The 27,582-nt window shown below is 39.7% G+C and overlaps 1 protein-coding gene across 1 annotated transcript; it reads left to right on the top strand.

Annotated features, from left to right (window-relative positions):
- Nucleotides 1–1,542: 1,542 nt before the first annotated feature.
- klhl20 (kelch-like family member 20) lies at nt 1,543–27,225 on the top strand. Its single transcript, XM_005457964.4, has 14 exons — nt 1,543–1,679; nt 4,332–4,395; nt 9,763–10,020; nt 10,144–10,252; nt 10,858–11,064; nt 16,373–16,531; nt 16,717–16,811; nt 16,929–17,044; nt 17,204–17,387; nt 17,495–17,638; nt 17,760–17,893; nt 22,306–22,514; nt 22,645–22,751; nt 23,176–27,225. The coding sequence occupies exons 2-14, from the start codon at nt 4,373–4,375 to the stop codon at nt 23,258–23,260; spliced, it is 1,830 nt and encodes a 609-aa protein (XP_005458021.1). The 5' UTR covers nt 1,543–1,679; nt 4,332–4,372; the 3' UTR covers nt 23,261–27,225.
- Nucleotides 27,226–27,582: the final 357 nt, after the last annotated feature.

A 27,582-nucleotide genomic window follows, 5' to 3' on the forward strand; every position in this document is an offset into this window, starting at 1 on the left:
ACATAGCACATGAAAAAACTCATAATACACCAAAGAAACACATGACAAGCAACAGGGGTGGGTAAAGGGTGAGAGACAGCCAATGTAGACAGTACATCCGGGCCTGCAGCCTATGCGCTGGTCTCCATGATCCACCGTCAGCATCGGAAGGGAATAAGCGTCGAAGGCATTTGGAGGGGGAGGGGGATGAGTGTATATCTGCATGTGTATATGTCTGTGTGTGTGTGTGTGTGTGTGTGTATGTGTCCAGAGTCCTATCTCCCTGCTCTCACCCCCAGCAGATGGCTCCCCCTCCCTAAGGCTGGGTCATGCAGAGGTGTCTTCCTGTTGGTAAATGGAGATAGAGTGGTTCTTATATAGCGCTCTACCACCTGAGCTACAGCCATCCCAATTAAAAGGGAGTTTTTCCTTTCCACTGTTTGATAATAGGAGGTTGTGCTATTTTGGGAGTCTTATTTTTATTATTGTAGGGTCTTTGCCTAATGATGTAAAGTGCCTTGAGGTGACTGTTGTTGTTGGAGCCAAATGAATAAAAATATATTCAGTATTCAATATTGAATTGAATTGAATTGCTCCTGCATCTCAACACACCCATTCACAGTCTCAGGTATTCTTCTCTCAAGCTCACTGTTCCTCTGCCTGTTTGTCTACCATGGGGTCTAGTAGTTCTCCTCCTCACCTCTGGAATTCCCTCCTACTAGACATCTGTAACTCTGACTCTCTCACCACTTTCAAATCCTGTTTCAGCTTCAACTCTTTATTGCTTACTTCTTACTGTCTTCCAGCTGTCATAGCCTATGTTTCTGTGTTGTAAACTTATTTTAATGACTTTGCTGATATATGGGGGTTTATCTGTTTTTGTCTTTTGTGTAAGGTGACCTTGAGTGTTTTGAAAGGTAGCTAAAATTTAAAAAAAAAAAAAAGATCAAATCATCATCAGTATGTACAGAGAAGGTCAGGAGAGGAGCAGCAGTGATTGTTTACAGGCATCTGTAAATCACGGTGGAGACTCTATTTCAGTCAATCATGTTGGGGATCTTGTCAAAACTGATGGAATATTTAATTCAGAAAGTACCTTCAGATTTTGATTCACCAAGTGGAACGCTTCTGATTGGCAGTGAATTCAATTTTCAGCATACCAATGACCTCAAACACACTACCAGTGCAATAAAAGTATGTCCAGATAGAAAAACACAACGGAACAGTATCACCTCAAACTTATTGAAGCACTAAGGGATTATCCTGACAGAGCACAGAACAAAAGGCAGTCAGCATCCAAAGAAGAGCTTTGGAACTATTCTTGAAGACTACTTAAAGAAATTACAATAACGCAGAATTCTAACTTTAATCTCAGAATTCTGACTTTTTTCTCAGAATTCTGACTTTAGAAGAAAAAAAAAAGACGTGCCCACTTTTTTTTTTTTTTTCCAGTGGCCCTAATCCTCTTCCGTACTTTTGCACAGTATTTCAGGTACATTTTTATTTTATTTTAAATTTATCTTTACGTGCGATGACATAATCCCCTACTTTTATTTTGAAAGCAAATTATCAGGAAGTGGCGCTTGACATGCGCATATTACCGAGGAAGAAAAGCTGCGGAGTTAAACAACCGACGGCTTAAAACTGTAAACATTAAGAGCCTGGCTGACTAATGTCTGTGGTTGGGATGGAACTCTAAGGTAAAACCCATTTCGTACACTCTTGCTTTTTTCCTACGTAGTTGTCATTGCTTATAGTATCAGCATATACCGCTCACTGCTGATTTAATTAATGTTAGCACTACAGTTTATAATATTCAATCCGTGGCTTGTGGGCTGATGCTAAAACAGCATCTCTGACGACCAGAGATACTCTAAACGCTTTGGATTATTCTTGAATGTCGTTTATAGTTTAAATTTGTTGTCTCTGCTATTATTAAGTTGTTTTAACGTTTGTATTGTGAAGGGAATTCCTATCTCAGTGCTAGCTGTAGCACTAGCTTTCCCACATATCCTCGGGAAGTTAAGTAGCGTTAAGAAGCTAGTCCCTATTTTCAGTTTTTTGGAACGCATTTAGCCTCGGAAGACGTCAGTTCTCCTTTTATCTCCTCTTTGGCTAAGTCACATACTAACACAACTCTTACCACAGCACTGGAAATTATTAATCGCCAACTAGTCTGGTAACTGCTAAGGCAGCTATCAGCCAACAATTAGCGTGTCTTAGCTAAGCTACATGGCGAAGAGCTAGAAATAAATAACTTACAGAGAGCTGCCTTGTGTTAACGTAGACCGATGGAGTGATATCGGGGATATTTTTGAAATAAAGCTGACGTTAAAATGAGCCTTCTAAGCCCGCTACTGTCTGGATGAACCCACACAGCGCTTTCCATTTTGGGGTCTTGTTTTCTGACTTCTCTCTGAATAGGTGAATCTAATGTATATTTCTGATTAGGTTAATTTAATCTAGTGCAGCAGCAGCTGGCTGAAACACTTGACACCTCAGTGTAACCATATGACAAAAATGAGAAGGAAAAAAAGAATGTGTGTGTGTGTGTGTGAAGGAGGGACTCCAGGTTTTGAATGAGTGGCATCAGCTGGAAGCAAGGCCATGGTGCTGCACACAAGAAATTAACTTATTTGATATTAAAATATATTAAACTCCTTATTTTTAACTTTACAAGATAAAGAACATGGAAAACACACATGTTATGTGGGACTAATACACTCCAAAGTGCCAGTATTGATCATAATACTGTCAAACTTGGTTAAAGACTAAATCTATTTGTTTAAACACACACAGAATGGAGAAACCTGCATATATATCATGTAGAGCCCAAATGGTACTATATTTTAAAGACTGCTGTTATATATTTACTTAAAAATCCAATATTGCAAATGGCTAATTCAGGCTTTACACCCAGCCACCACCAGCTTTGGATCAAGGCACTGGGGAGTTTTTTTTGTTTTGTTTGTTTGTTTGTTTGTTTTCTTTGAAGAGGTTTGCTTTTAGACAAAAGGTGCAACTGTTAAACTATGTAATGAATTAGCTTACTTCTTACTTATATATTAAAATCTTGATATTTACCTTCAGCTGTTCAGCTCATTTCTGTCCACTGATCTTCACTAATTACAGTAGGCTTAATCATGTACTGCTGTCTCTTTCCCTCTCACTGCAATGGTAGCAGTGTGTTTGAAGTTTGAAACAGTGAGAGGTACTTGTAGCATTATATTTGGAGATAGATAGCAGTCTGTTAACTCCTCAACAGTTGGTGGAAGCCAGCTTAGCATTCTGTGCCACTCGAGAGACAGAGAGCTGCTGCCAGTGCTGAGATATTTATTTTTATTTACACTATTGATATTTTATTTTTATAATCAAGTGTGTGATTTTTATGAAATGGATAAGCAGAAGAAAATGAATGAATGCTTCATTCGTATAGGGAAATTTAGAATGGTCATTGATAGTTGCCCAGTTAGAACACAATTTTAATAATGTTAAAATCACTGAGGATAAGAATTTGATCATAATTTTGGAGTAAAATATGGTAACTTGGGAATTTTTTGGATAAAACATTGTTTGGCCTAGGTGGTCTGTAAAATATTAAAATCATTCCAGGGTCTTCAGAGTTTTCTGGTAAAGCCAAGATGTTCAAATGAAGTTGTACTACACAGTAAAATGGAATGCATTAAATTAAAAAGAAAAATGACAGCAATCCCCACTAGCCAGGGTTGGTGTAGGTGTGCTTCAGGTAAGAGGAAAAGAGGAATATGATTGCCTATAGAGAGCCATGCTTTAGTGAGTATCAAAAAAGTTATTGGATGTGAAAAAAAAAACATAAATTAAGACTGGCTATAATAAGATGTATAAGTGTTTGATAGGAAATAATTGATGGGATGGAGGAAGGCTATAAGAATTTGTTATAGTGGAGTGAGATGTGAAGGAAGGGGAAAGACATTGTGAGTCACCAGTTCCTGAACATTTACAGAGAGAAGGCTTTACGTGAGTGTACTAATGATGGAGCAGATGTGTTCACTGAACTCGTGTGCACACACATAGTGTCAGCAAAACGCATACAAAGGTAGGTTTTATTGCAGGATCCTAATTTGATAGCAGTAGATTGTTTGGTCTCAGTCTAGCTGACAGAAGTGGTTAATTTGGTAGGTAGGATGGTGGTGTGGCATAAATTACAGTGAAAAATGATTATTCTGCTGTCACAAGAGGTTGTAATTTTCTTTTTCCATCAGCAGGCAGGAATCATAAATCGGATATAAAAAAAAATTACTAGTTTTTATCTTATATTTGTGGGGGTCAGATTAACTGCAGGAAATGCTGATTTGTGTTGTTTTTCTTCACAGGTTAACTTGAAAGTGTAGGACCAAACATTGTTCTTCAGTGCATGGATGCAAAGCCAATGCGCAGGTAGGTGTGGTAGTTTTCTGGGAAGAATGGCAAAAATATGTGGCTGTTAATTCCAGATTCTTTGGTTACTGTTTACCAATTTTCTTTTTAGCAGCAGTATCATATCAAATATTGTAGTCACGAAAATCCTCAAATTCCTTCAGTGGGGGAGTTAAAGATCCTCCATGTCTCTTTGACACCTTGTTATGTCACCACATAAGCTTAAAAGGCAGAAAAATCCCTGCCTTACGGAATCAAAGGGGGGTTTTCAATAGGAGTTCTACCCAGAACTCTCCATAGCACTTGGTGGTCCTGATCTTAGCTCTGCTGGTTTGTTGGGCTTTTAAATTTAGGTTTGATGGCCCACTGGAGAGAGAGGTGGTGTCACGATGCAGAGCAGGAGTCTGTGAAACAAGACTGGCTAAAAATAAACTTTTCACAGTAAGGGGAAACACCAGAGCCACTATGCAAAAACAGTGTTCATGGAGTCTGTTGTGCATATTACAGGTGAAACGGGATGGACATTGTTTTTGTTCTTTTGTTTTTCTCTTTTGGGTGGTCGAAGAATGATCAAAATGAGCATTTTTGTATAATGTAATATAATAGTATATAAGGGCTGAGGTCCCATCCAGATTATAAACATGAGCTTTTTCATGCATGTGCTGCAGCCATGAACTCATGCAGTCCAAGCAGAAACCACACAGAATGTTGGATATGTGACTGAGGTGAACTCTTTCTGTGTTCTGTCTGAGAAAAGAAAATATCCTGACCCGATTTTCCTGAAGTTAAATTGTAAAGGCAGTTTTAGTGTCATTAATGTGAAATGAAACGCTATAATTCTACATTTGTTATATAAAACAACAATAGCAGTGTGTAATTGGGTAGGTAGGACCTAATTTAAGACGTTAACACTAAGACAGAATCTAATTATTGTTTTATGCTTCATAGTTAAAAGTTGCCTGTGTTGTGCAACCAGCAGCTTTAAAGGATACTCGTTAGGTCAATTTTCAGGTCCATAATTGTAATCTTTGGCTACTGGAGTAGCTTTGTATGAGTCATTGTTCAAAATGATGCTTATTTATCTTATACTGCCTTGTTGCGGCCCCTCAGTTCATCTTCTGTCTGAAATGAGCTATTTTAGCCCTCTAAAGACCACCCACATTTATGACACTTTGATCTGATTGGCTGCCACTTACAAACATAAGTTCGGTGGAGTGTCGCCAGAGCCAAAGCTAACCGTGTAGGAATGGCCCCTACTCTGACATCATCCAATTACAGGAGTAGAAAAAAACTGTCTGAATGCCTCTGATTAGAGTCTGGAGCAGTTTAAATTTAAATCAAAATCTCTATAGGTGCAGCATTTATGTCTCTTGTCATTTACCCCACTACTTTGACTCCAGTCTTTAAAACGTTAGACCTACTTAAGCTTTTTAATTTTGTACTTTCACTATGTTAGGGCAATTCAAATGATATAATGAAAGGTCAGAATGTTTTGAGTGAAAGCAGCAGAGGCTCAGGGTATCATGACTTTTTCTCCTCAGTAACATATTCTCAGGCCAACAGTTCCTGTGAATGCTGGCTACATGAAGTTCCTTTTTTAAAAATATCACAGCTGTTTTGTCTTGTCGCTGAGTTGCCCTGGATTACATTGCATTTTATTTTCACATTATTATGTGAAAATATGTCACTGAAAGGATATTTGACTAAGATTTGAAACTGTACATTATGTATTAAATACAATCCACAAAATGTCTTTAACAAAGGTCATGTATGTGCAATGATGTAATTTCTCCCATCTGTAATGGTAAGGACACAAAGTGAAGAGGATGCGTTCAGGTGTTAGGAATTCTTGGCCAGTACTGGGAACATGAGCTGTAGTAAATCCCAAACCCAAAGTCATCCTGGGATTTAAAAAGATGCATGGGTACACCAAGTCAACCGACCGGTGTGGATAAGTTTACACTGGCTGAGGCATATGCAGGGTACTGACCTTGCTATATTAGGTTTAGCTGATGGCCATAGACCGACACTGTATTCAAATTAAATTTTATTTATATAGCATGAAATCACAACAACAGTCGCCTCAAGGCGCTTTATAGTGTAAGGTAAAGAGCCTACAATAACACAGAGAAAACCCCAACAACCAGACAACCCCCTATGAGTGAGCATTTGTCAACATTGGGAAGAGAAAAAAGCCCATATAACAGGAAGAAACCCCCGGCAGAAATGCGACGGCTATGATCGAGCCAGTTTTTACCGGCATTTTAATGATAATCCTGCAAAGAAGCTCAGAGACACACAGACACAGGGGGCAGAGTTTCAGCTGTTTGAAAGCCTGAGTTTGTGCAAATAACTTTGCGGAGAAAAAAAAACAAAAAAAAAAACACTTGACAAAGTCTTGGCTTCCTGTTTTGACCTATTCTCCTCTATTTCATTGCGTATGACACAATAATTGTCTGAGTGGCGGCATCTTTCGTTTAGGAAAATATTGCCTCGGCTTCTTGCACCTCAGTGGCGGGTATAAATAACTGCATCTGTGTGATGACGGTGGGGTGGTGAGCAAAGCCACCCTTGGTGCCTTAAGGCTATTGCAGCATAACTAAAGGAGGATTCAGGGTCACCTAATTCAAGCCTAACTGTAATCTTTATCAAAAAGTAAAGTTCTAATCTTAATCTTAAAAGTAGGTGTCTGTATCCCGAATCCAAACTAGGAGCTAGGCCCACAGAAGAGGGGCCTGAAAGCTGAAGTCTCTGCATCACATTCTACTTTTAAATATCCTAGGAACCACAAGTAAGGCCGCAATTTGAGAGTGAAGTGCCTTTTTTTCGGGGGGGTGTTATGGTAATACGAGGACTTTAAGATAAGATGGGGCCTGATTATTGAAGACCTTGTATGTGAGGGGCAGGCTTTCATATGTATGTATTTATTTATTTATTTATTTATTTAACAAGGAAGCCCATTAAGAGAAGCCAATATAGGAGAAATATGCGCTTTTTTTCCTAGTCCCTGTCCATACTCTTGCTGTAGCCATTTGGCAGTGAAGCTGTAAAATTTAGAGATGGCACGGTACCACTTTTTTATGTCCGATACCGATATCATAAATTTGGATATCTGCCGATACCGATATGAATCCGATATTGTTTGTTTGTTTGTTTTTTGTTGTTGTTGTTGTTGTTGATGTTGTTGTTTTTTTTTTTTTTTATCAATAAAACTGTGTTGTTGTTTTTTTTTTTTTTTTTAAATATCTTGCTGCTTTTTGTATAAGTTGATACTGAAGTTAAAAAACAAAACAAAACACTAAAGCTATTCTGTTATACCTGTATGCAAAAATACACTGCACCCAAAATATTTCATAGTTCAGCAATACTGATCAATCTAATAAACTTAAACCTACTCCATCCTCCCTATTCTGGTATTTTAAAGAGTAAGCAACCTAACTAATAGGGTTCTAAAACTCCCAGCAAAAAAAAAAAAAATAGGGAACCACCCACCCTCCACCTTGTGATGCTTAATCCACGTAATCAACTTTAATTTGATGCAGTGTGGGAAAAAAAAAAAAAAAATGCACAGAAATCAATTATTTTTCAAGGATAATTAAATAGATTCAACATCTTTCTTCAACAGAATTGCAGACTGCACAGATTGTACCTTCCCAAAGGAAAAAATACTATAGCTTACTAGGGTATATTAGACCTAATAGTTACTATATACAGTAATGGACTTCTATACATTTTACATCAGATTAAAACTTTGGGTGTAAGATTCGGATAATTATTTATTAAAAGCTAGACATTTTAAATGAGAATAAGAAAGAAAAGTATGTCTTTGTGCCCCCCTTTTCTCTGTTCATGCCCTATCGGCCCCCCTGGCTATACTTTGCTAGATCCGCCCCTGCACAGTTACCAGCCGTCAGGATCCTGGTGAGAAAGTAATATTAAATACATTCTAACAACAGCTTATCAAGCTTAAACGTGCTGCTGTTGTTCAGCCGCTGGTTTCCTCTTTCTGGCGTGAAGTGGGCAATAAACAAACAAGAGAGACGGACTCGTGACAGAAAAGCCGATCAGCTGATCATTGATCAGTTTCATGATTAAAGTAGCAGCAGGAGAGGGAGGGAGAGAGAAGAGGCAGTCGCTCCATATATCGTTGTTAAGCTTAACGCGGGAATACTTTACAAACATCCAGAGATGAACTTACACACTTGCTTTACTTCTCTCTGGGATAACCTCCTCGGAGATGAAATGCCGGATTGCTAGCGAGGCTACAAATACACACAGCCACTCTATCACGTAACGCATACTGCTCCGATGTGCTACGGTTATGAGCCGAGTTACGCCGTGTCGCAAGTTTTGTGAGCTGCTTTTTTGATATTTAATGGATCGGGTTACATTTTTTATTTCCCTCCGATATCCGATCCAGTAATTTACGTCAGTATCATACCGATACGTAATATTGGAGCGGTCAATCTCTAGTAAAATTATTAACAATTTTGGGAGCAGAGTTTATGTAGCTGCTCTGCACTGTGTGAGCACATGGCATTGAACAGTGGAGGACTTATATTCTTAAACTTTAAGAAAAACATCTACTGTAGTGAAATGTATTCCCCACTGCTGTGTAAGCCATTATTGGTCATCTAAATGTCACTAAAAGATGATCAGATCAGAGTACCAGAATTGGTAAGGGATGGATAAGAATTTGGCGATTCTGATTTCATTATCAAAATCATTTTTTGATTTGATTCCTTATCGATTCTCATCAGGTTCTCGTTGGCTCCACGTTAAGAGTCACCACGCAAAATATCAAAGACACTGTATTTGTGCAAATTAAGTGCATGCTGTTTGGTCAAGTGTTTGTGGATGTTCGAGGGAATTCCCCTCTGTTCTGATCAGTTATGGGGTCATTGCTCAAAAAAAGTAATGCATGTACTCGGAACACTTTACAAGAAAAGTAATGCACTATATAACTTAATTACTCCCAGGAGAAAGTAATTTGTTACCTATGTGTTTCTCTGCAAAATGTCCTGAAACACATTGTCCCGCACTTGTCATTTACAAATATATACCTATAAGCTACAGTCTCACACACCAACACATCCTAATGAGAACACACATGATCTTTTCCATAGTATTTAGATATGAATACAACACAAAGAGACTTTAGAGTGATCGCTACGGTGATTCTACTTTAGAAACATGAGTGGGTAGAAATGGAGGGTGCAGCCTGACTACTCATCACTGCTTTTGTTACCTTTTAAAGTTCGTGGTCCGACTGCCTGGCTGGGGTCAGCATTCTCTCAGCTTTAACGTCACTGTGGGTTCTTGGCTAGCTTATTTTAATTTAAATTAATTTAATGTAACTAAGAGTATATGGATATGTACTAATGTCAGGGCCACCAGCGCACGTCAGGACGCCACTGGAATGGACATCACCAGCCGCTGTACTCTGGGGGACCCCAACAAGCTCCCTGAAGGGGTCCCCCAGCCTGCACGCATGCCCTACGTCTCAGACAAACACCCGAGGCAGACCCTGGAGGTGATCAACCTGCTGAGAAAACACCGGGAGCTCTGTGACGTGGTGCTGGTGGTGGGTGCCAAGAAGATCTACGCGCACCGTGTGATCCTCTCTGCCTGCAGCCCCTATTTCAGGTATGAGGAGACACTGTGCGATCCCACATCAGGCTAGTTTATTTTACAGCAAAATTCCTGCGCTCGAGTGATTGCTGTGACACAAAAAATAATGTCATCTTTCTTTTTCCCCTTCTTCTTCAGGGCCATGTTTACTGGAGAGCTGGCAGAGAGCAGGCAGACGGAAGTGGTTATTCGTGACATTGATGAGAGAGCCATGGAGCTGCTGATTGACTTTGCTTATACATCACAGGTAGGGATGGTAGCATGCTATTAGAATTAACCACAGGTGCAGGTGCACATTAAGTTTACAAAAAAAAAAAAAAAAAAGACAAACTGATGAAACTGCATATGGAATGTAAAAAACCTTTCCAAACAAGTCTATAGCAAAATCTCCAAAAGTTGAATCTGTTCATCTGGACGTAGCGTTTTGTGGGAGAAACGTTTCGTCACTCATCCAAGTGACTTCTTCAGTCTCAGCTGACTGCAGGTTTCCCCAAACCTTATAAACAGTACATTTGCATAATGACTGAAACCAGCCCACTGAAGGAACAATGGGCTGTGAGGTCAGTTCCTATGGCAAAGTCTTTGAAAAGTACGAATCAGGAGAGCAAAACCTTTGCAAGCGGCTTTATGTCCTGCAGAGTACAGTAAGGTCTATGATTAAAATGAAAAACATGTATCTTGGCTATAACCTTGACTACAGCAGAACTTTCTCAAAAGATGTGAGGAGACTGACATGGAGCCACAGTTTGAATGCATAAAACGGAGGAGCTGTGGAGACCACACATTGCGATCAATCAGTTGCTAAAGCTAAAAAACTCAGTGTATCTGATGTCCTGATCTGCACCCTTTCAGGTGACTGTAGAGGAGGGGAATGTCCAGACGCTGCTCCCTGCAGCCTGCCTCCTCCAGCTTGCTGAGATCCAGGAGGCGTGCTGCGAGTTCCTTAAGAGGCAGCTGGATCCATCTAACTGCCTGGGCATCAGGGCCTTTGCTGACACACACTCCTGCCGCGAGCTGCTCCGCATTGCAGATAAGTTCACCCAGCACAATTTTCAGGAGGTAAGAACCCACATACAACTGTTCACTGTCCTTTATAATCGCTGTATAGTGCTACATATTATAATGCTTCTACATGTCACTTTAGATTGAATACGCAAAATTTACATTTAGCCTGTCACATTCTTATTTATTTCTTATTTTGGATATAAAGGTTTCTTTCTGTCGTGCCACACGCGTCTGTTATAAAAATGGTTTACATTTGTAAATGATCTAAAAGTGCCATATCATCGTGTTGTTGGTATAGTAAGGCCATACATTTACGTTTTGTGGTGCGCACAACAAGAAGACAAACCCAGGTAAATACGACAGTTGGAGCTACTTCAAAGCTTCAGACTTTAAACCAACAAATCACAGTACATAAAAAAAGAAATCTGTTCCTGCTAAAGGTGAAAGCATCACTTTCTCCACTTCAGGCAAAAACACACTGTCAAGTACAAACAGGCTATGAAGGTGCAGATACTAACAGCTGGTGATGTGCAACCCAGATGTAACTGCATCAAAAACTATTTTTTTCAGATATCAGTGACCTAGTTAACTGGTTTAATAATATATGCTCTTCAATTCTGCATCATGTCGCGCTGTTAAAAGTCAGATTAGCCCCAGTTACCAATTCCTCCGTGGGTCAGTGATCGTGTCTGCCACCAAAGAAGAGAATGCAGAAAGGCTGATCATAGACGGAAAAAGACTGCTCACTATGTTCACTATCTGCATATGAAGGAGTTATCAGTCACACTCAACCAACTCATAAAATATGCTACAAGATCTTAATTCACTAGTTTGAATTATGTTTGTTATCGTTAATCAAAGTTTTTATTTGACACCATCAGCAACCTTCTTCCACCTTGTCAGTCTGCCATCACTCTCATGTCTTCCAATGACTGTGAAAAATGTTTAGATTTCTTCACTGGCAAGATCAACAGTATCAGCTCAAGTCTGTACCTCTTCAACCACCCCAAGTCTCTCACCCAGTTCTGTTGTCCGAGTTCAAAATAATCTCTTCAACAGATATTTTGAGTATAGTCTCACACTTGTGCACTTCACCCTGCCTGTCAATCAGTCCCTTTCATCTGGCTGGATTCCAGCCTGCGTCGTTCCTCTACTAAAAAACAAACCTCCATAGATCCCATTGTTTTAAATAATTATAGGCCAATTTCCAAACTGTTTCTTTTCAAAATCCTTAGGAAAGGTGTTGGTCGTCAGCTCCTTCGGATCTTTGAGTAAATAATATTTTCGGTAAATTCCAATCTGGTTACAGACACAGCACTGAAACAGCGTTATTGAAAATTATTTATGATATCCTCATGCACTTGGATAAAGGTGAGCATTCCATTTATGTCCTGCTTGACTTATCTGCAGCCTTTGATACTGTTGATAATGCTCCTCTTATTAGCATACTATGAAGCTGGGTTGGGATCACCGGTACTGCTCTTAAATACTGGTTTTGTTTGTTTGTTTGTTTGTTTGTTTTTTCCATACTTATCAAACAGATATTTCAGAATTCATATTAATCAATGTATGCCCTAATCTGCACCGCTGGTATGTGGAGTGCCTAGGGTTCAAGCCTTGGACCAATTCTGTTTATTTTTTTATTTTTATATGTTACTCCTGGGCCACCTAATTAATGGTTTTAATGGAATCTCTTACCACTGCTATGCAGATGAAACACAGTTATATTTTTCTGTCAAGCCCAACAACCTCAACAGCCTCTCCTGCCTCAAGGAACGTTTCTCTGCCATTACTAATTGGATGTATTCTAATTTCTGGTAAAACTGAGGTTCTAATGCTCAGCCCAGACAGTTTTTCTAAGAAAGTTAGTCAGTACATCGGCCCCCTCGCCAATAACATCACATCATATGGTAAAAACCTTGGTACCACATTTGATCAGCACCTGAATGTTGGGTAACCTTTGAGAGATGAGTTTCAAAACCTTTTTTCCTTTATCTGAGAAATATTGCGAAATAAAACCTTTATTGTCAGTCAATCATCTTGAACTTTTAGTACACACTTTAATTTTCAGTTATTATAGATTATTGCAATTTATTTTTTACATGCATCTCTGTCCTTCATAGTTCATCTCCACTTAATTCAGAACCAGCAGCAAGGCTGCTAATGTCACATATTGCACCTATCCTTGCATCACTTCACTGGCTTCCGGTGAATTTCAGAATCCACTTTAAAATTCTGTTATTGACACATAAGGCTCTACATCAGGGGTGGGCAATCTCAGTCCACGAGGGCCGGTGTCCCTGCAGGTTTTAGATCTCACCTTGGGTCAACACACCTGAATCACATGATTAGTTCGTTACCAGGCCTCTGGAGAACTTCAGGACATGTTGAGGAGCTAATTTAGCCATTTAAATCAGCTGTGTTGGTTCGAGGACACATCTAAAACCTGCAGGGACACCGGCCCTCGTGGACTGAGATTGCCCACCCCTGCTCTACATGGACAGGCCCCATGCCTCAGGCCAGTTGAGCTTCTAACACCTTATCAATGGAGTCGGTCTCTCCGGTCGTCTAACCAGGGCCCTCTAACTCTCCCTTGCTCTGATCTTAAAACCAGAGGTGATCGTGCTTTAGAGGTTGTAGCGCCCAAACTGTGGAAGAGTCTTTCTCAGTCAATCAGGTTGGCTGACTCTGCTATTTCTTTTAAGCGAATGCTGAAAACATATTTTTATAGGTTGGCATTTCCTTAATCCGTTCCCCTTCATTTGTTTGAAACCACACATGCAGTATGATGGAGTGAATGTCTGTTGGTGTGGCTTAGGTGTGTATGTTTATGTGTCTGTATGTTTTAACATGTACATTTATTTTTAGTGTGTGGCTTTTATTTGAACTGTGAAGCTCTTTGTTATTAAAAGTGCTACATAATGATTATTATTATTATTATTATTATTATTATTATTATTATTATTTATTACTATGTTTATAGTGCAAAGAGTTGACTCATTTAAGTAGTAAAGTAAGTAGTACTACTCATTTAAGTAGTAAAGTGTTTATATGTAATTTTTCATTTAGCACTTAAATAAATGAAGTGCATTTGTCAGCTCATAATCTTGATACTGATGTATGTACAAATGTTGCCCTTTTCTTTGGATTTCTCCCAGAGACTCTGAGGGGGGTGTGTGTGTGTGTGTGTGTGTGTGTGTGTACAGATAGATAGATACACACACTGATTGCATGGTGGTGGAGGTGATGCAACCTGCATGTTAATTCTTAAAGTGGCCAGATTACATTTACAACCTCAAGTCCTAAACCTAATCTAATAACAGAAACAAGTTAGTGTACTGCCTGAGAGTCAGTAGAAAGTGGAAACAGACTTTTGACATATTGTGGCTAGGTGACAACCAACCTGACCCACTGATGGGCAGGGAAACCATCACAGTAACTATTCTTGGGACTGGAGCTGAGCAATTAAACAATAAAGAAGATTATCACAAAATAACCTTCATATGAAACATGGTTGCTATAAAATTTGACATTTTATATACATATTTTTATATACATTTCCAGATCAGTCATCTGGTTGGAACAGTGTTATAGCCATCTCAAGTTAGTTTGACGAATACAGTGTAGGGAAGTGGCCAGCGGAAGCACATGTGGTACTGTTTTGGATACTGAAGCTATACATACCAGTGCGTAAGGAGTGTGAGCAGATAAAAGACGAAATGAAACTAGAAAACAGAAACTGAAGCACCAGTGTTATTAAAGAAGACACCCCAATGCAATTAGCCCAAGGCTTCAAAGACGAGGAAAATACTGAAAAAGATGGTGATGATATTTCGGCTATTTAAAGGGCCAAAATATCACAGGGCGCAAGATCCTTCAGGCAACTGGTGTTGTGATTTGGTGCTATATAAATAAAATTGAATTTGAAAGTCTGAAAAAGAAGCTGAATAGCATGCACTGCAAACTATCAATACCATGTTTCCACAAAGGCAAGTAACACCATAAATACACCTGCACAGTGCAAAGCATGCATGATGCAAGACCTTACCGTCCATTGAAAATGGTGGCTGTAAACAGCTGATTAAAGTAATTGAACCTAATTACCAACTCCCTGACCATAAACCTTTCTTTCAGAAGGCATTGTACACAAAGTATTGTCCCTTCTAGAGACATATTTGAACAGCTGTGTCATCATTCTTTACTTGATCCAGCTGTCTTGGCTAATTATAGACCAGTCTTTTCCCCATCCTTTTATTTATAAAAAAAAAAAAAAAAAAATCTTTGTCAGTTATCTGTTACAGCTATTCTTTCATCTGCGGAGGAATTTCAGTCGGGTTTCAGATCTCATCACAGTACAGGAACCCTACTAGTGAGGGTTACAGATGATCTTACTCTTATTCTCTGTGCTGCTAGACCGCAGTGCAGCATTCAGTACTGCTGACCACAATGTTTTACTACAGTGGTTTGAATCTTATCTTATTAAATAGTGAGTCTTGTTTATACACAAGAGTTCTGTGCTAGGGCCATTTCTATACGCAATATTATTGTAAGTTATAGCTTGCATTTTCATTGCTATGCAACGATACCCAGCTTTATCTATCCATGAAACCAGAATACACAAACTAATTAAACTGTAGGACGTCTTAAAGGTAAAGATTGAATTACCTATCATTTCCTGCTAAATTCAGACACTGAGGTTATTGTACTCTTTCTCATAAAAAAATATCTTCGAAATGTGGTGTCTAACCATATACTTACTCTAGGTGGCATTACCTTGGTCCACAGTAACACTTTGAGAAAGTGTTATAGCAGGACTGTAGGTCTCCTTTAAGACTTTTCTCCTGAAGTGAATTTTCTGTTTTCAGTACTGTTGCAGTACTGTAAGCCATCACGTTAAAAATAGCACTTTGCTACCTCATGTTCACGCAATGATTTCAAAGTTGTGCCAACACATTTTACAGGGCAATAGCAAAGCAGGCATCAACATGGCAATGATCTTAAGTGAAGAAAGTCAGGATGCTAGCCCAACTGAAATATTGTGGAATGAACCGAAGAGAGCTATTCAGTCACCTCACCTCAGTTATTTTTAATGTCATCAGCTACAAGCCAATTTGTCTTTGGAAAACAAAGAACAGAGAGAAGAAAAGACAGAGCGTGATTATTCCCGTGATAGGTTTTGCTTTTGTTAGTGTAGAAATTAGATTTCACATCATGCTTTTGTGAGAAAGGTGAATTGCTTTAAAAAGTGTGAATACAATTTATTTGACATTGATGGTAATGAAAATTGATTTGCTGACTGATGTGCTGAGACCTTTAATGAACAGTTCTCTCTTTGACTGTCTGTTGCACTTCGTTTTCGTAGGTAATGGAAAGTGAGGAGTTCATGCTCCTTCCTGCCAACCAGCTCATTGACATAATCTCCAGTGATGAGTTGAACGTGCGGAGTGAGGAGCAGGTTTTCAATGCCGTGATGGCCTGGGTGAAATACAGCATCCAGGAGCGAAGACCTCAGCTACCCCAGGTTTGTTGTTTGAAGCCTGCGGTACATTCAACATCTCCTTTTGGTTTAATTCTCTCAGTCCATTTTTCCTTGTTAGTTTAGTTTTAGTGTTTTTCTGATAGTTTGTGAACTACATTTTTAGTTGGTTGTCCTATTCTCTGACTAATGTTTCTAGCTTGACTTGTTTAATTGTATTTGCTCTGCAGGTCCTGCAGCATGTCCGCCTGCCACTCCTCAGCCCCAAGTTCCTCGTGGGCACAGTGGGTTCAGATCCACTCATCAAGAGTGACGAGGAGTGCAGGTGAGTGCTGTTTGTAAGGGGAGTAGTGGTAAAAATCCTGCTTGTGCACATATAATTGAGGAAATATATGCTATTATGGTTAATATGAAACAGTTTACTTTGGGGTTGATGTTACAGAGACTTGGTGGATGAGGCCAAGAATTACCTGCTGCTGCCACAGGAGAGGCCGCTAATGCAGGGTCCCAGAACCCGACCCAGGAAACCCATCCGATGTGGAGAGGTCCTTTTTGCAGGTCAGTATCTTAGGCACAGAAATTAAAACCATGATTTCCTAATATTGCATTTTTTTTTCTTATTTAAATCCTTACCAGTCGATTGTTAGTATTTTGTAGGAAAAGCCTGATTTTTATTTTTTACTTCTTAATTCCTTCCTTTCTTTCTTACTCTTACAGTTGGAGGTTGGTGCAGCGGTGACGCTATTTCTAGTGTGGAGCGCTATGATCCGCAGACTAATGAGTGGCGGATGGTGGCTTCAATGAGTAAGCGGCGATGTGGAGTTGGTGTCAGTGTCCTGGATGATCTATTGTATGCAGTGGGAGGTCACGATGGCTCGTCATATCTCAACTCTGTGGAGAGGTCAGCGGCAGTCCCTGAGGCTTTCACTGTAGACATTCACTGCTTTCCAACAGTCTGTTTGTTTGTGTGTGTGTTTTATTCTACTTACGTGGTTACCTACACTTTAGATACGATCCTAAAACCAACCAGTGGAGCAGCGATGTGGCCCCCACCAGTACTTGTCGCACCAGTGTTGGCGTCGCTGTACTTGGAGGATATCTGTATGCAGTGGGAGGACAGGATGGAGTTTCCTGTCTCAACATAGTTGAAAGGTAGCAGATTTCCTGTACTATACTATTTGGGTTTCCAGTCCCATTGGTGGCTACTAGATAAAAGTTAGTTTAATGTAAAAATGATTCTTTGGAATTAAATGGCCAATCTGGCTGTGTTCAGGTATGATCCCAAGGAGAACAAATGGACTCGTGTCGCATCCATGAGCACCAGGCGACTGGGTGTAGCTGTGGCTGTACTGGGAGGATTTCTATATGCTGTAGGAGGATCTGATGGGACATCTCCATTAAACACAGGTGTGCACTGAATCATGTGTAGGCATGGACTGTATTAAAAAAGATGGAGAAATACTAAGTCAACTGCTAACCTTAGCAAGATTTGGTTATCAGATACCTGCTAATTGGTGCCAAGTAATAGACTAATCTCAAATAGTGGCATTTCACTCACCAAATGAGAGCGTAGATTGTCTATACCAAACAGCAAGCGGGTACAGCTCCATATGGCAGCACAAAAAATGATCACTGTAATGTGTAAAGGGGGGAAAAATCCATAGGAGTGTAAACAACTTCTTTGTTTTTATGCAGTTTATTTTAACATTTTAACAGTCAGTCATTGATGGACGAATGTTTGGAAAAGCTCAAATGGCCACTACAGGAACTGCAGTTTTTGGCACTTAAGAATTGCCTTCAGTTTTCTCCCTGAAGGTTGTTGAAGTCTTTATGTCTGAAATATTGCTGCCAGAAAAGCTCACAGAGCAGGCGAGCCACATTTAGATAAAGACTGCTGCAGGTGCCTGGGTTCTAGTTCGGATCTGGACATTTCCTGTGTGTCATTCACTGCTCTCTGTTCCTGTCCACTATAGTGTCAAAAAGGCCTAAAAATAAACATTTCAAATGTCAAAAATGCACAGAAACTAATACAAATGACAAACATGAGGCAGTCTTAAATGCCTCAGTTTGAATGGGTCTCAAATGTCTTACATCTTTCTTTCTTTTAGTTGGATCACTAGAAATATTTCCAGTTTGCAGTGTCACATTTTGACTACTATAATTACTAAACACAACTAGACAGATTTTAGTTGAAAAGCTGAGGATTAAAGAAAAACTGCAACATTTTTAAAAATACTTACATTAAAACAATTTTTTAAATTATATTTTTATGTAAAAACTGATACTTCATCTCACAAAATGCTGTAGCTTATGTCTAAAAGCAGTGTGATTAAAAACGGAAACTTTTTCAATTAAGTTTGACCAACAGGGACCAGTTTAGGGGTTGCAACTTGGAGCTTGAATACAATTACAGAATTGATGATGATCTTTAATGACTAATAGCTAAGGAGTTACACTTACTCTTATTGGTTAAAGTTAATGGTAAAGCAAACCATACTAAGGGCTCTAGACTAACTTTTTGACATGGGCGCACCGGTATGCCTAACTTTAAAAATTTAGGCGTACCGGCACAAAAGTTAGGCGCACTCAAATTTTTCAACCGCATCGCTTAACACCGCAGTTTTACATGTGCACTTTCTTTGGGGGGGGAAGTCCATACAGACAATATTCATTTCTAAATTATTAACTAACAAACTTGTGCTTAAATTGCTTTGTCAATATTGTAGAAAATGTTAAACTTAATCATCATCTTGGCTCCTCTGACGACCTGTTTGCTGCTGCCTGCTGCTGAAAGGCAGTGGGGAGAGGGGACACTTGGGCAGTGCATTTATTGCAGCATATAATGTGTTTTCTGGATACACTGCTGTTTTTTCAGCATTCAAAGATTGATGGCACCGTGTCAGAGCTGGCTATGAATTTCAGACGGATCAGTCCTTAACTTAACACAAAAGTTATCAATCGTTCTTTTCATCTTTTCTTATTACCCACAGCTACATCCACTTCTGTCAGGCCTAGGCTGCTCACTAGGGCTGGGTATCATCACTGATTTCTATAATCCATTCGATTCCGGTTCTCAAAGTCCTGATTCAATTCAACTTAGCCTCAGACAGTCAGAAATATTATAATTCTGATCATTTATCAGTACTGATACATGTGAGACTTGATCAGAATTGTGAACATCACAGCAGATGCCTTTGTGTGAAAGTAACTGAGAATAAAACACAGAAAAACATGAAGGAGATTTTCCTGGTCTGGCGTTTTATAGCAGATAACCTTAAAAATATTCTGCAATTTTGCATAATTTTAAGAAGTTTAAATTTCTTCAGTATTGAACAGCAGAAATTAGGTATTCTTGTCCGAGGTCATTTAAGTGGAAAAAAAGAAAAGAAAAAGACAGCGGCCGACAGCGCTGTAAACAACGGTAGACTGGTGGGTAATAAGCGAATGAATAATGCAGAAAACAGATTTGAGACGGGAAACTGTTCTTGAAGTACAGAGAGAGAGAGAGGGAGCTGTGCATGAAGTGTGATTTATTTTTTTTTATTTTTTTAAATCGTGGTGGAAGCAAAACAGCAAAAGTAAGAGGGAATTCATGACGACATTGATCAAATGTGAAGCGTAGTTTGCTGCTTCTTTTGCTGCTGGCTCAGCGAATTTTGGTTGGAGAGACAAAACCTGCAGCTCAGAATCTAGCGCAAAAAAGACGGAAACACAGCGCCGACCGGACGCATCAGAATCGCTAAGCTCCGACAGCGTGTCCGTGTTCGGGCCGTGGGGTGAGAAAGCCGAGAAAGACAAAGCTGATTCTGATGCGTCGGGTCGCTCTGTGTTTACGTCTTTGTGTGGAATCCGTTAATGAATTGATATCGCTTTATTCAAGCTACTCACCTCTCTTCCACTCTTCTCTGATTGGTTTAGTCCACGATAGGGGCATAATGTGTCTGTTGTTGACCACACGGAGAGTTGCAGATATATATATATATATATATATATATATATATATATATATATATATATATATATATATATATATATATATATATTTATTTATTTTTTTTTTAGTCGCACCACTGAAAAATTTGGTCACATTTCCGACCAAATTGGTCGCACTCTACAGGGAGTGCAGAATTATTAGGCAAGTTGTATTTTTGAGGAATAATTTTATTATTGAACAACAACCATGTTCTCAGTGAACCCAAAAAACTCATTAATATCAAAGCTGAATGTTTTTGGAAGTAGTTTTTAGTTTTAGCTATTTTAGGGGGATATCTGTGTGTGCAGGTGACTATTACTGTGCATAATTATTAGGCAACTTAACAAAAAACAAATATATACCCATTTCAATTATTTATTTTTACCAGTGAAACCAATATAACATCTCCACATTCACAAATATACATTTCTGACATTCAAAAACAAAACAAAAACAAATCAGCGACCAATATAGCCACCTTTCTTTGCAAGGACACTCAAAAGCCTGCCATCCATGGATTCTGTCAGTGTTTTGATCTGTTCACCATCAACATTGCGTGCAGCAGCAACCACAGCCTCCCAGACACTGTTCAGAGAGGTGTACTGTTTTCCCTCCTTGTAAATCTCACATTTGATGATGGACCACAGGTTCTCAATGGGGTTCAGATCAGGTGAACAAGGAGGCCATGTCATTAGTTTTTCTTCTTTTATACCCTTTCTTGCCAGCCACGCTGTGGAGTACTTGGACGCGTGTGATGGAGCATTGTCCTGCATGAAAATCATGTTTTTCTTGAAGGATGCAGACTTCTACCTGTACCACTGCTTGAAGAAGGTGTCTTCCAGAAACTGGCAGTAGGACTGGGAGTTGAGCTTGACTCCATCCTCAACCCGAAAAGGCCCCACAAGCTCATCTTTGATGATACCAGCCCAAACCAGTACTCCACCTCCACCTTGCTGGCGTCTGAGTCGGACTGGAGCTCTCTGCCCTTTACCAATCCAGCCACGGGCCCATCCATCTGGCCCATCAAGACTCACTCTCATTTCATCAGTCCATAAAACCTTAGAAAAATCAGTCTTGAGATATTTCTTGGCCCAGTCTTGACGTTTCAGCTTGTGTGTCTTGTTCAGTGGTGGTCGTCTTTCAGCCTTTCTTACCTTGGCCATGTCTCTGAGTATTGCACACCTTGTGCTTTTGGGCACTCCAGTGATGTTGCAGCTCTGAAATATGGCCAAACTGGTGGCAAGTGGCATCTTGGCAGCTGCATGCTTGACTTTTCTCAGTTCATGGGCAGTTATTTTGCACCTTGGTTTTTCCACACGCTTCTTGCGACCCTGTTGACTATTTTGAATGAAACGCTTGATTGTTCGATGATCACGCTTCAGAAGCTTTGCAATTTTAAGACTGCTGCATCCCTCTGCAAGATATCTCACTATTTTTGACTTTTCTGAGCCTGTCAAGTCCTTCTTTTGACCCATTTTGCCAAAGGAAAGGAAGTTGCCTAATAATTATGCACACCTGATATAGGGTGTTGATGTCATTAGACCACACCCCTTCTCATTACAGAGATGCACATCACCTAATATGCTTAATTGGTAGTAGGCTTTCGAGCCTATACAGCTTGGAGTAAGACAACATGCATGAAGAGGATGATGTGGACAAAATACTCATTTGCCTAATAATTCTGCACTCCCTGTAGAGCCCTGATACTGTATGTCAGTGGTGTTTCTTGTTTCCCATTGATAACCACATTTGAACGATGTTCTTAGTTGAACCAATGATTGAAATTTGTCTACATATTTCTGTCATTTTCTCCTGTTATTTAATCACCTCATTCTTTCCTCTTCAGTGGAGCGCTACAACCCTCAAGAGAACCGCTGGCACACAGTGTCCCCCATGGGAACCAGAAGAAAGCACCTTGGCTGTGCGGTCTATCAGGACATGATTTACTCTGTGGGAGGTAGAGACGACACCACAGAGCTAAGCAGCGCAGAGCGATACAACCCCAGGACCAATCAATGGTCTCCTGTAGTGGCGATGACATCCAGACGGAGTGGGGTGAGTGGTGTGTGTGTGTGTGTGTGTGTGTGTGTGTGTGTGTCATGATGGATGTTTATGTATTTTAATGCACACCTTAAATGATACCATATGTTGTGTAAAGCATTGGAGTAACTATGTGTGTCTGTAGGTGGGCTTAGCCGTGGTTAATGGTCAACTGATGGCAGTTGGAGGCTTTGATGGGACGACGTATCTGAAAACTATAGAAGTCTATGACCCTGATGCCAACACATGGAGGTAAATGGCATTCTAGTAGGATCGGTTCTTTAGTTACTATACATCAAGTACAGCTGTCAAACACTTAGCTATGTGATGTGCATCTAAATGTGTTAAATAAATTCATAGCTGTGACACTGAACACAAATGCTAATCTTAACTCTGGTTATAGCCACACAGACTCGTGCAGGAAACTTCATGATGCATGATGCAGTGAACAGCTGTGATTAGTACATGCAGATATGTGGACAGGGGCTGAGTTTTAGGGAGTACTTGAGTTGCTTTTTCATTGTGTTTTCAATGGCAGAGCAAGAATTTTAAATATTGCTCAATTGTGATTATATAATTGTGGGAAGCAAAAATGGTGATGGAGATTACAATTAGATTAATTGTGCAGCCCTGTGTTTGCACTGTTGACATTTTTTGACTTGTCTCCTCTTTCTAGGTTGTACGGAGGAATGAACTACCGCCGGTTAGGTGGAGGAGTGGGCGTCATTAAAATGACTCACTGTGAATCCCATATTTGGTAATGCCACCACCGCCCCTCTCCTTCCACACACTTTCACTTCTCATCAGCTGGCGCTTCTTCTGGCTGACTCTTGTGCCTCCAAAAGAGAGATTGTGAACCGAGTGGACATGTGAGAACCATGAGGAGGACTGGGAGATGAGATGGCAATAGAAGGACAAACTTTTGAACTTTACTTCACCCCCAACCCTCAAATTCAAAGTCATTAACTGACTGACCACGGTCGCCATGAAGTGCACTGAGAGCGGAAGTCTACCAAGTACCATTAAGCTTCTAGTTCAGAGAGGATGGACCTTTTCAAAGTTATTTTCCAAGCGTTGTGGTCTGGATTTAAACTGGTGCTCACCTTTGGTCAAGAAAGCTGCTGGCAGTGAGTGTCCTCTGAAGAAGTTTAACAGCAGCCAAAAGCCTTGCTCACCTTCCTTTTCCTTTATATGGCAGCCCCCCTAAACTGCTGCTGCTGACCGCCCACCGCCTTCAGTAAGTTTAAAGAACAGACGCCCAATGGGCAAACATACTTTCTCATCATTGTGAGATTTCCTGGTGATACAACATTGCATACTGACTGTAAGAGCCCAAACTCCCTCATTCCGTTTGGCATAGGCTTTGAACCGTACAGCTTTCCTCTGGGCCTCATGTGTAGCATTAATCAGTAACAGTCAGGCAGCTTCCTTCTGAAGGCATCTGCATGTGTACTATGGACACACAGAGGAAAACCGTATTTTGGTACTGTAGCTGTTTTTGTTGATTGAGGTCTTTAAAGATTTTATTTGTTTTATTTAGAGGAATGTAATTCACCCCAAGTGGGCCGAGACATCAAAAATCAACCTCGAATGTTACTTCAGCACTTCAAATCATTAGATTTGTGCCATGAAAGGATCTTCTGTTTTTTCCCAAAAAGGCTCTCCATCTTGGACTGCATTTTCTGGTTAGAGTGACCGTCGAGCTTGTGATAATTCTCCAGAGTAGAACAAGAACTCGTGGTGTCCAAGATTGTATATTTGGATGAGCTTGTTCTTGGAAGTTACCTGGCATCAAAGACTAGAACAGCTGCACAGCTATGGACCAAACTACTGGGTCACCTACCATAATACCTGTAGGAGCTGCTCAGCCATAGAGACCTATGCTATGATCTCCTGGCGCACAGTTTTTGTGCTGAGTGTTGGTAACACACCATGTGCCTCAGCACCTGGTGACCTCACTCTGTAACTTGATGTGGTCTAACACTCTGAGGCTGCAGTTCCTAAATGCTTCCAGTTTGGACTAAGACCACTTGCAGTTGATTGTGGAATATCTAGGAGGAAAGAAACATTAAACTGTCTTATTGCAGTGTCGTGCTTAAATTCAATAAGCTCTTTAGGAAATGTTTGTAAAGTCAGACTGCATGGCTAGATGCTTGATTTTTACAACTGCAGCACTAGAACTGGAAATGGCTGAATTCAAAGTTTAAAAAGTGTGGCCCAATACTTTTGTCCATGCAGTCTGTTTGACCAGGAAGTAGGAAAACCAGAAATAGGAATAGCCAAGGCTAGCTGATTAGCAATGGTTGAACATTCAAAATATGAGTAAAGATGTTTCGTACTAGTAATTCAATCACAGATGGCATTGTGCTCTCTGATGGATTTTTAAAAATAAAGTTTAAAAAAAAAAAAAAAAAAAGCTAAAATACTCCACCATATTTACAGGCAGCCGTTAATGTCTACATGGGGGAAAAAAAAATTGCTTGGGAACACTCGATGATGGCTTCATTACACTGCCGGCACCGAGAGTCTTTTGCCAAGAATTCCATCTTGTTTGAATTTATTTAAGGTTTAAGAACATGCATACAGTTTCAGGGAGTTTCCTTGAATTTGTTCAATGTGCAGAGAAAGAACCACAAAGAAAGAAGGAAATGAACAGCATTTTAAACTGATGCGCACACAGAATGATGTTGGAGAGCGCTCTGATGCACAGCAAACAGGGTTGCTTGACTGTACTGGACACTGAGGCCACTGATCAAATGTGGACACAGCTTATTGGCGTGTCTGCGTGTCATTACAGTAAAGCTCACAGAGAAATCTGTTCTTTTTAGCCATAGACAGTGCAATTTAAAAAAAAAAAAGAATAAAATTGGTTCATTTTAAAAAGAAATCAGCGTCATATTGAAATATTACAACTTTTGGATAGCTTACAGATGGACCTGTTTGTAAGCCATCCAATTGATTCTCTGTGTGACAGCTTTACCACAACTTATGCTGCACCAAGACTCTCATAACGATTTTGTGATTATTTCAAAATCAGAAAGGACTCTGGTTCTGTAGCCGTACTGTCCCTAATCACAGAAATCAGGCATCTCTCATGGAAGTGGAGGACAATAAAATTGGAGTTCTGTTACCTTCTTTGAAGTCTGTTTCAAAACTTCAGAGGGAGCCCTGTTGTGTAGATAGCCTTTTTACAAATGCAGTAAAACAGGATGGACCACATGAATAGAACTGTTAACTATAAAGTAATTGCTATGTGCGTAGTAGTGTAACGATATATATTTGTTTACAGAGCCATAAGTCCATTTTTGTTCTGCTTTCAGTGCCCACATCCTTGCTTTTGTTCTGTCATCATACAGTGTAACAGCACTGCCTGCCGGTGGACGCTCATAATGCAGCACTTATACAGAAAAGGGTGATACAGATGAGTGGTACATGGTTATACAACTGATCTCTCACAGAGTTTAAATAGATGGTGAAATTTAGTTTGAATGAATCTTCTCAGAATTTATTGCACTGTGATTGGTAATGTATTTTAGATTTTATCTTTTCTTTTGTTTTTCTTAATTATATTTTATAAAGGTTTTTCCAGACATTGGGCGGAAAAAAAAGAATCACAGGTCAACTGGGGAATCATACATTTCAGGCATCGCTGCCTCGATGCTGTGCAGAAGCAGTTTTCTTTTCCCACATGCAACACTACATGTTTTGACTCACTCTGTGTCACATGCAGCTCATCACAGCAGCTCTGCACTTTAAACTACAGAATCTGATGCAAACATGCGAGATGCATCCCTTTTTCTTTTTTTTCTTTTTTTTTTTTTTTATAAACTAAAATTTCATAAGAGAGAGTCACAACCTGAATGTTGGTGTTAATAGTTTTTTTTTTTTTTGTTTGGTTGTTGTTGTTGGGTTTTTTTTTTTTGTTTGTTTTTTTTTTAATTTAAATTGTTTTGGTAGATTTTGGGTTATGTTCTCTCTGCTAGCACAGGGGAGGATTTCAAGAGGCAGAACTGTTGTCTGTTTGTGTAGTTACTGTTTGCAGATCTCCACTTTAAAACAAAATGAATGTTTATGCTTCAGAAATGCTCACTTGAAAAGATGAATCATTGATCATTTCATTTTTATTTTTATTTTTTTTTGACATTGAAGAATTGTGACACATGCACAGTTGCTGAACAAAGACCGTTTGCCTGCTTCTTGAAGACTCTTCCAAAAACATTTTGCTATTTTCAACTGCCACAGAATTACAAGGAAATGCCACTCAGTTTAAGAGTCCATGCATCTTATTACTTTCGTTGTCATAATTTTGTTGTAAGGAGCATGTTTATTATTTAAGTCACCCAATTTTTCAGCTGTGTGACAGCATGGTTGTTCTAATGAGTGTTAAGTCCTCGATTTATAAACAGCTGTGTTTTTCAACCTTTTAACAGAGCAGTTATTGATGGAATTAAAAGTACACAAGGCAGACCAAACCCAAATTTTGGAAATGGATTTTAGACCAAAGCAAGAGAAATATGGTTCCCAGACTGAGTGGTATTTCTGTCATGTGTTCTACTAGTGATGCATTGTATTATAATTGTCAGCCAGCCTTCAGTCGGTAGCCTTTTGAGAAGCCTCACCCAAAACGTGGTTGTAATTGCAGATGTTTGTTTTTGTGTATCAGAGAGCTGTCTTAGCTCACCATGTTCGCTATGACAACGATTAAACTTTTTCCCTGGAAAAGAAATGTATGTTTGTTTGTTTGTTTTGGTTTTGGTTTTGGTTTGTTTTTTGGGGGGTGGTGGTTTGTTGGTTGGTTGGTTGTTGTTTTTTGTTAGACTTATATTTTTAACAAAAACAAAGTTGTTTTTTTTTTTTTTTTTTTTTTTTTTTAAAAGTAAGTTTAATTACTCCTCAGCCTCCTTTAGCAATAATGATACTTAAGTGTAGCCTGTTCGCAGCTCTGGAGGCCAGGATCACTGAACTGGAGACTCTGCTTTGCACCCTCAAAATAGCTAGCCAGGCCGTTGTAGCCAGTGGAGCCGAAGGTAGCGTAGGCCCCCCTAGCTGTCCCCCCTACGGACTGTCCCGAGCAGCTGGGGAG

Source organism: Oreochromis niloticus, linkage group LG18 (genome assembly GCF_001858045.2).
Source record: "Oreochromis niloticus isolate F11D_XX linkage group LG18, O_niloticus_UMD_NMBU, whole genome shotgun sequence".
In the NCBI taxonomy this organism is placed as follows: Eukaryota; Metazoa; Chordata; class Actinopteri; order Cichliformes; family Cichlidae; genus Oreochromis; species Oreochromis niloticus.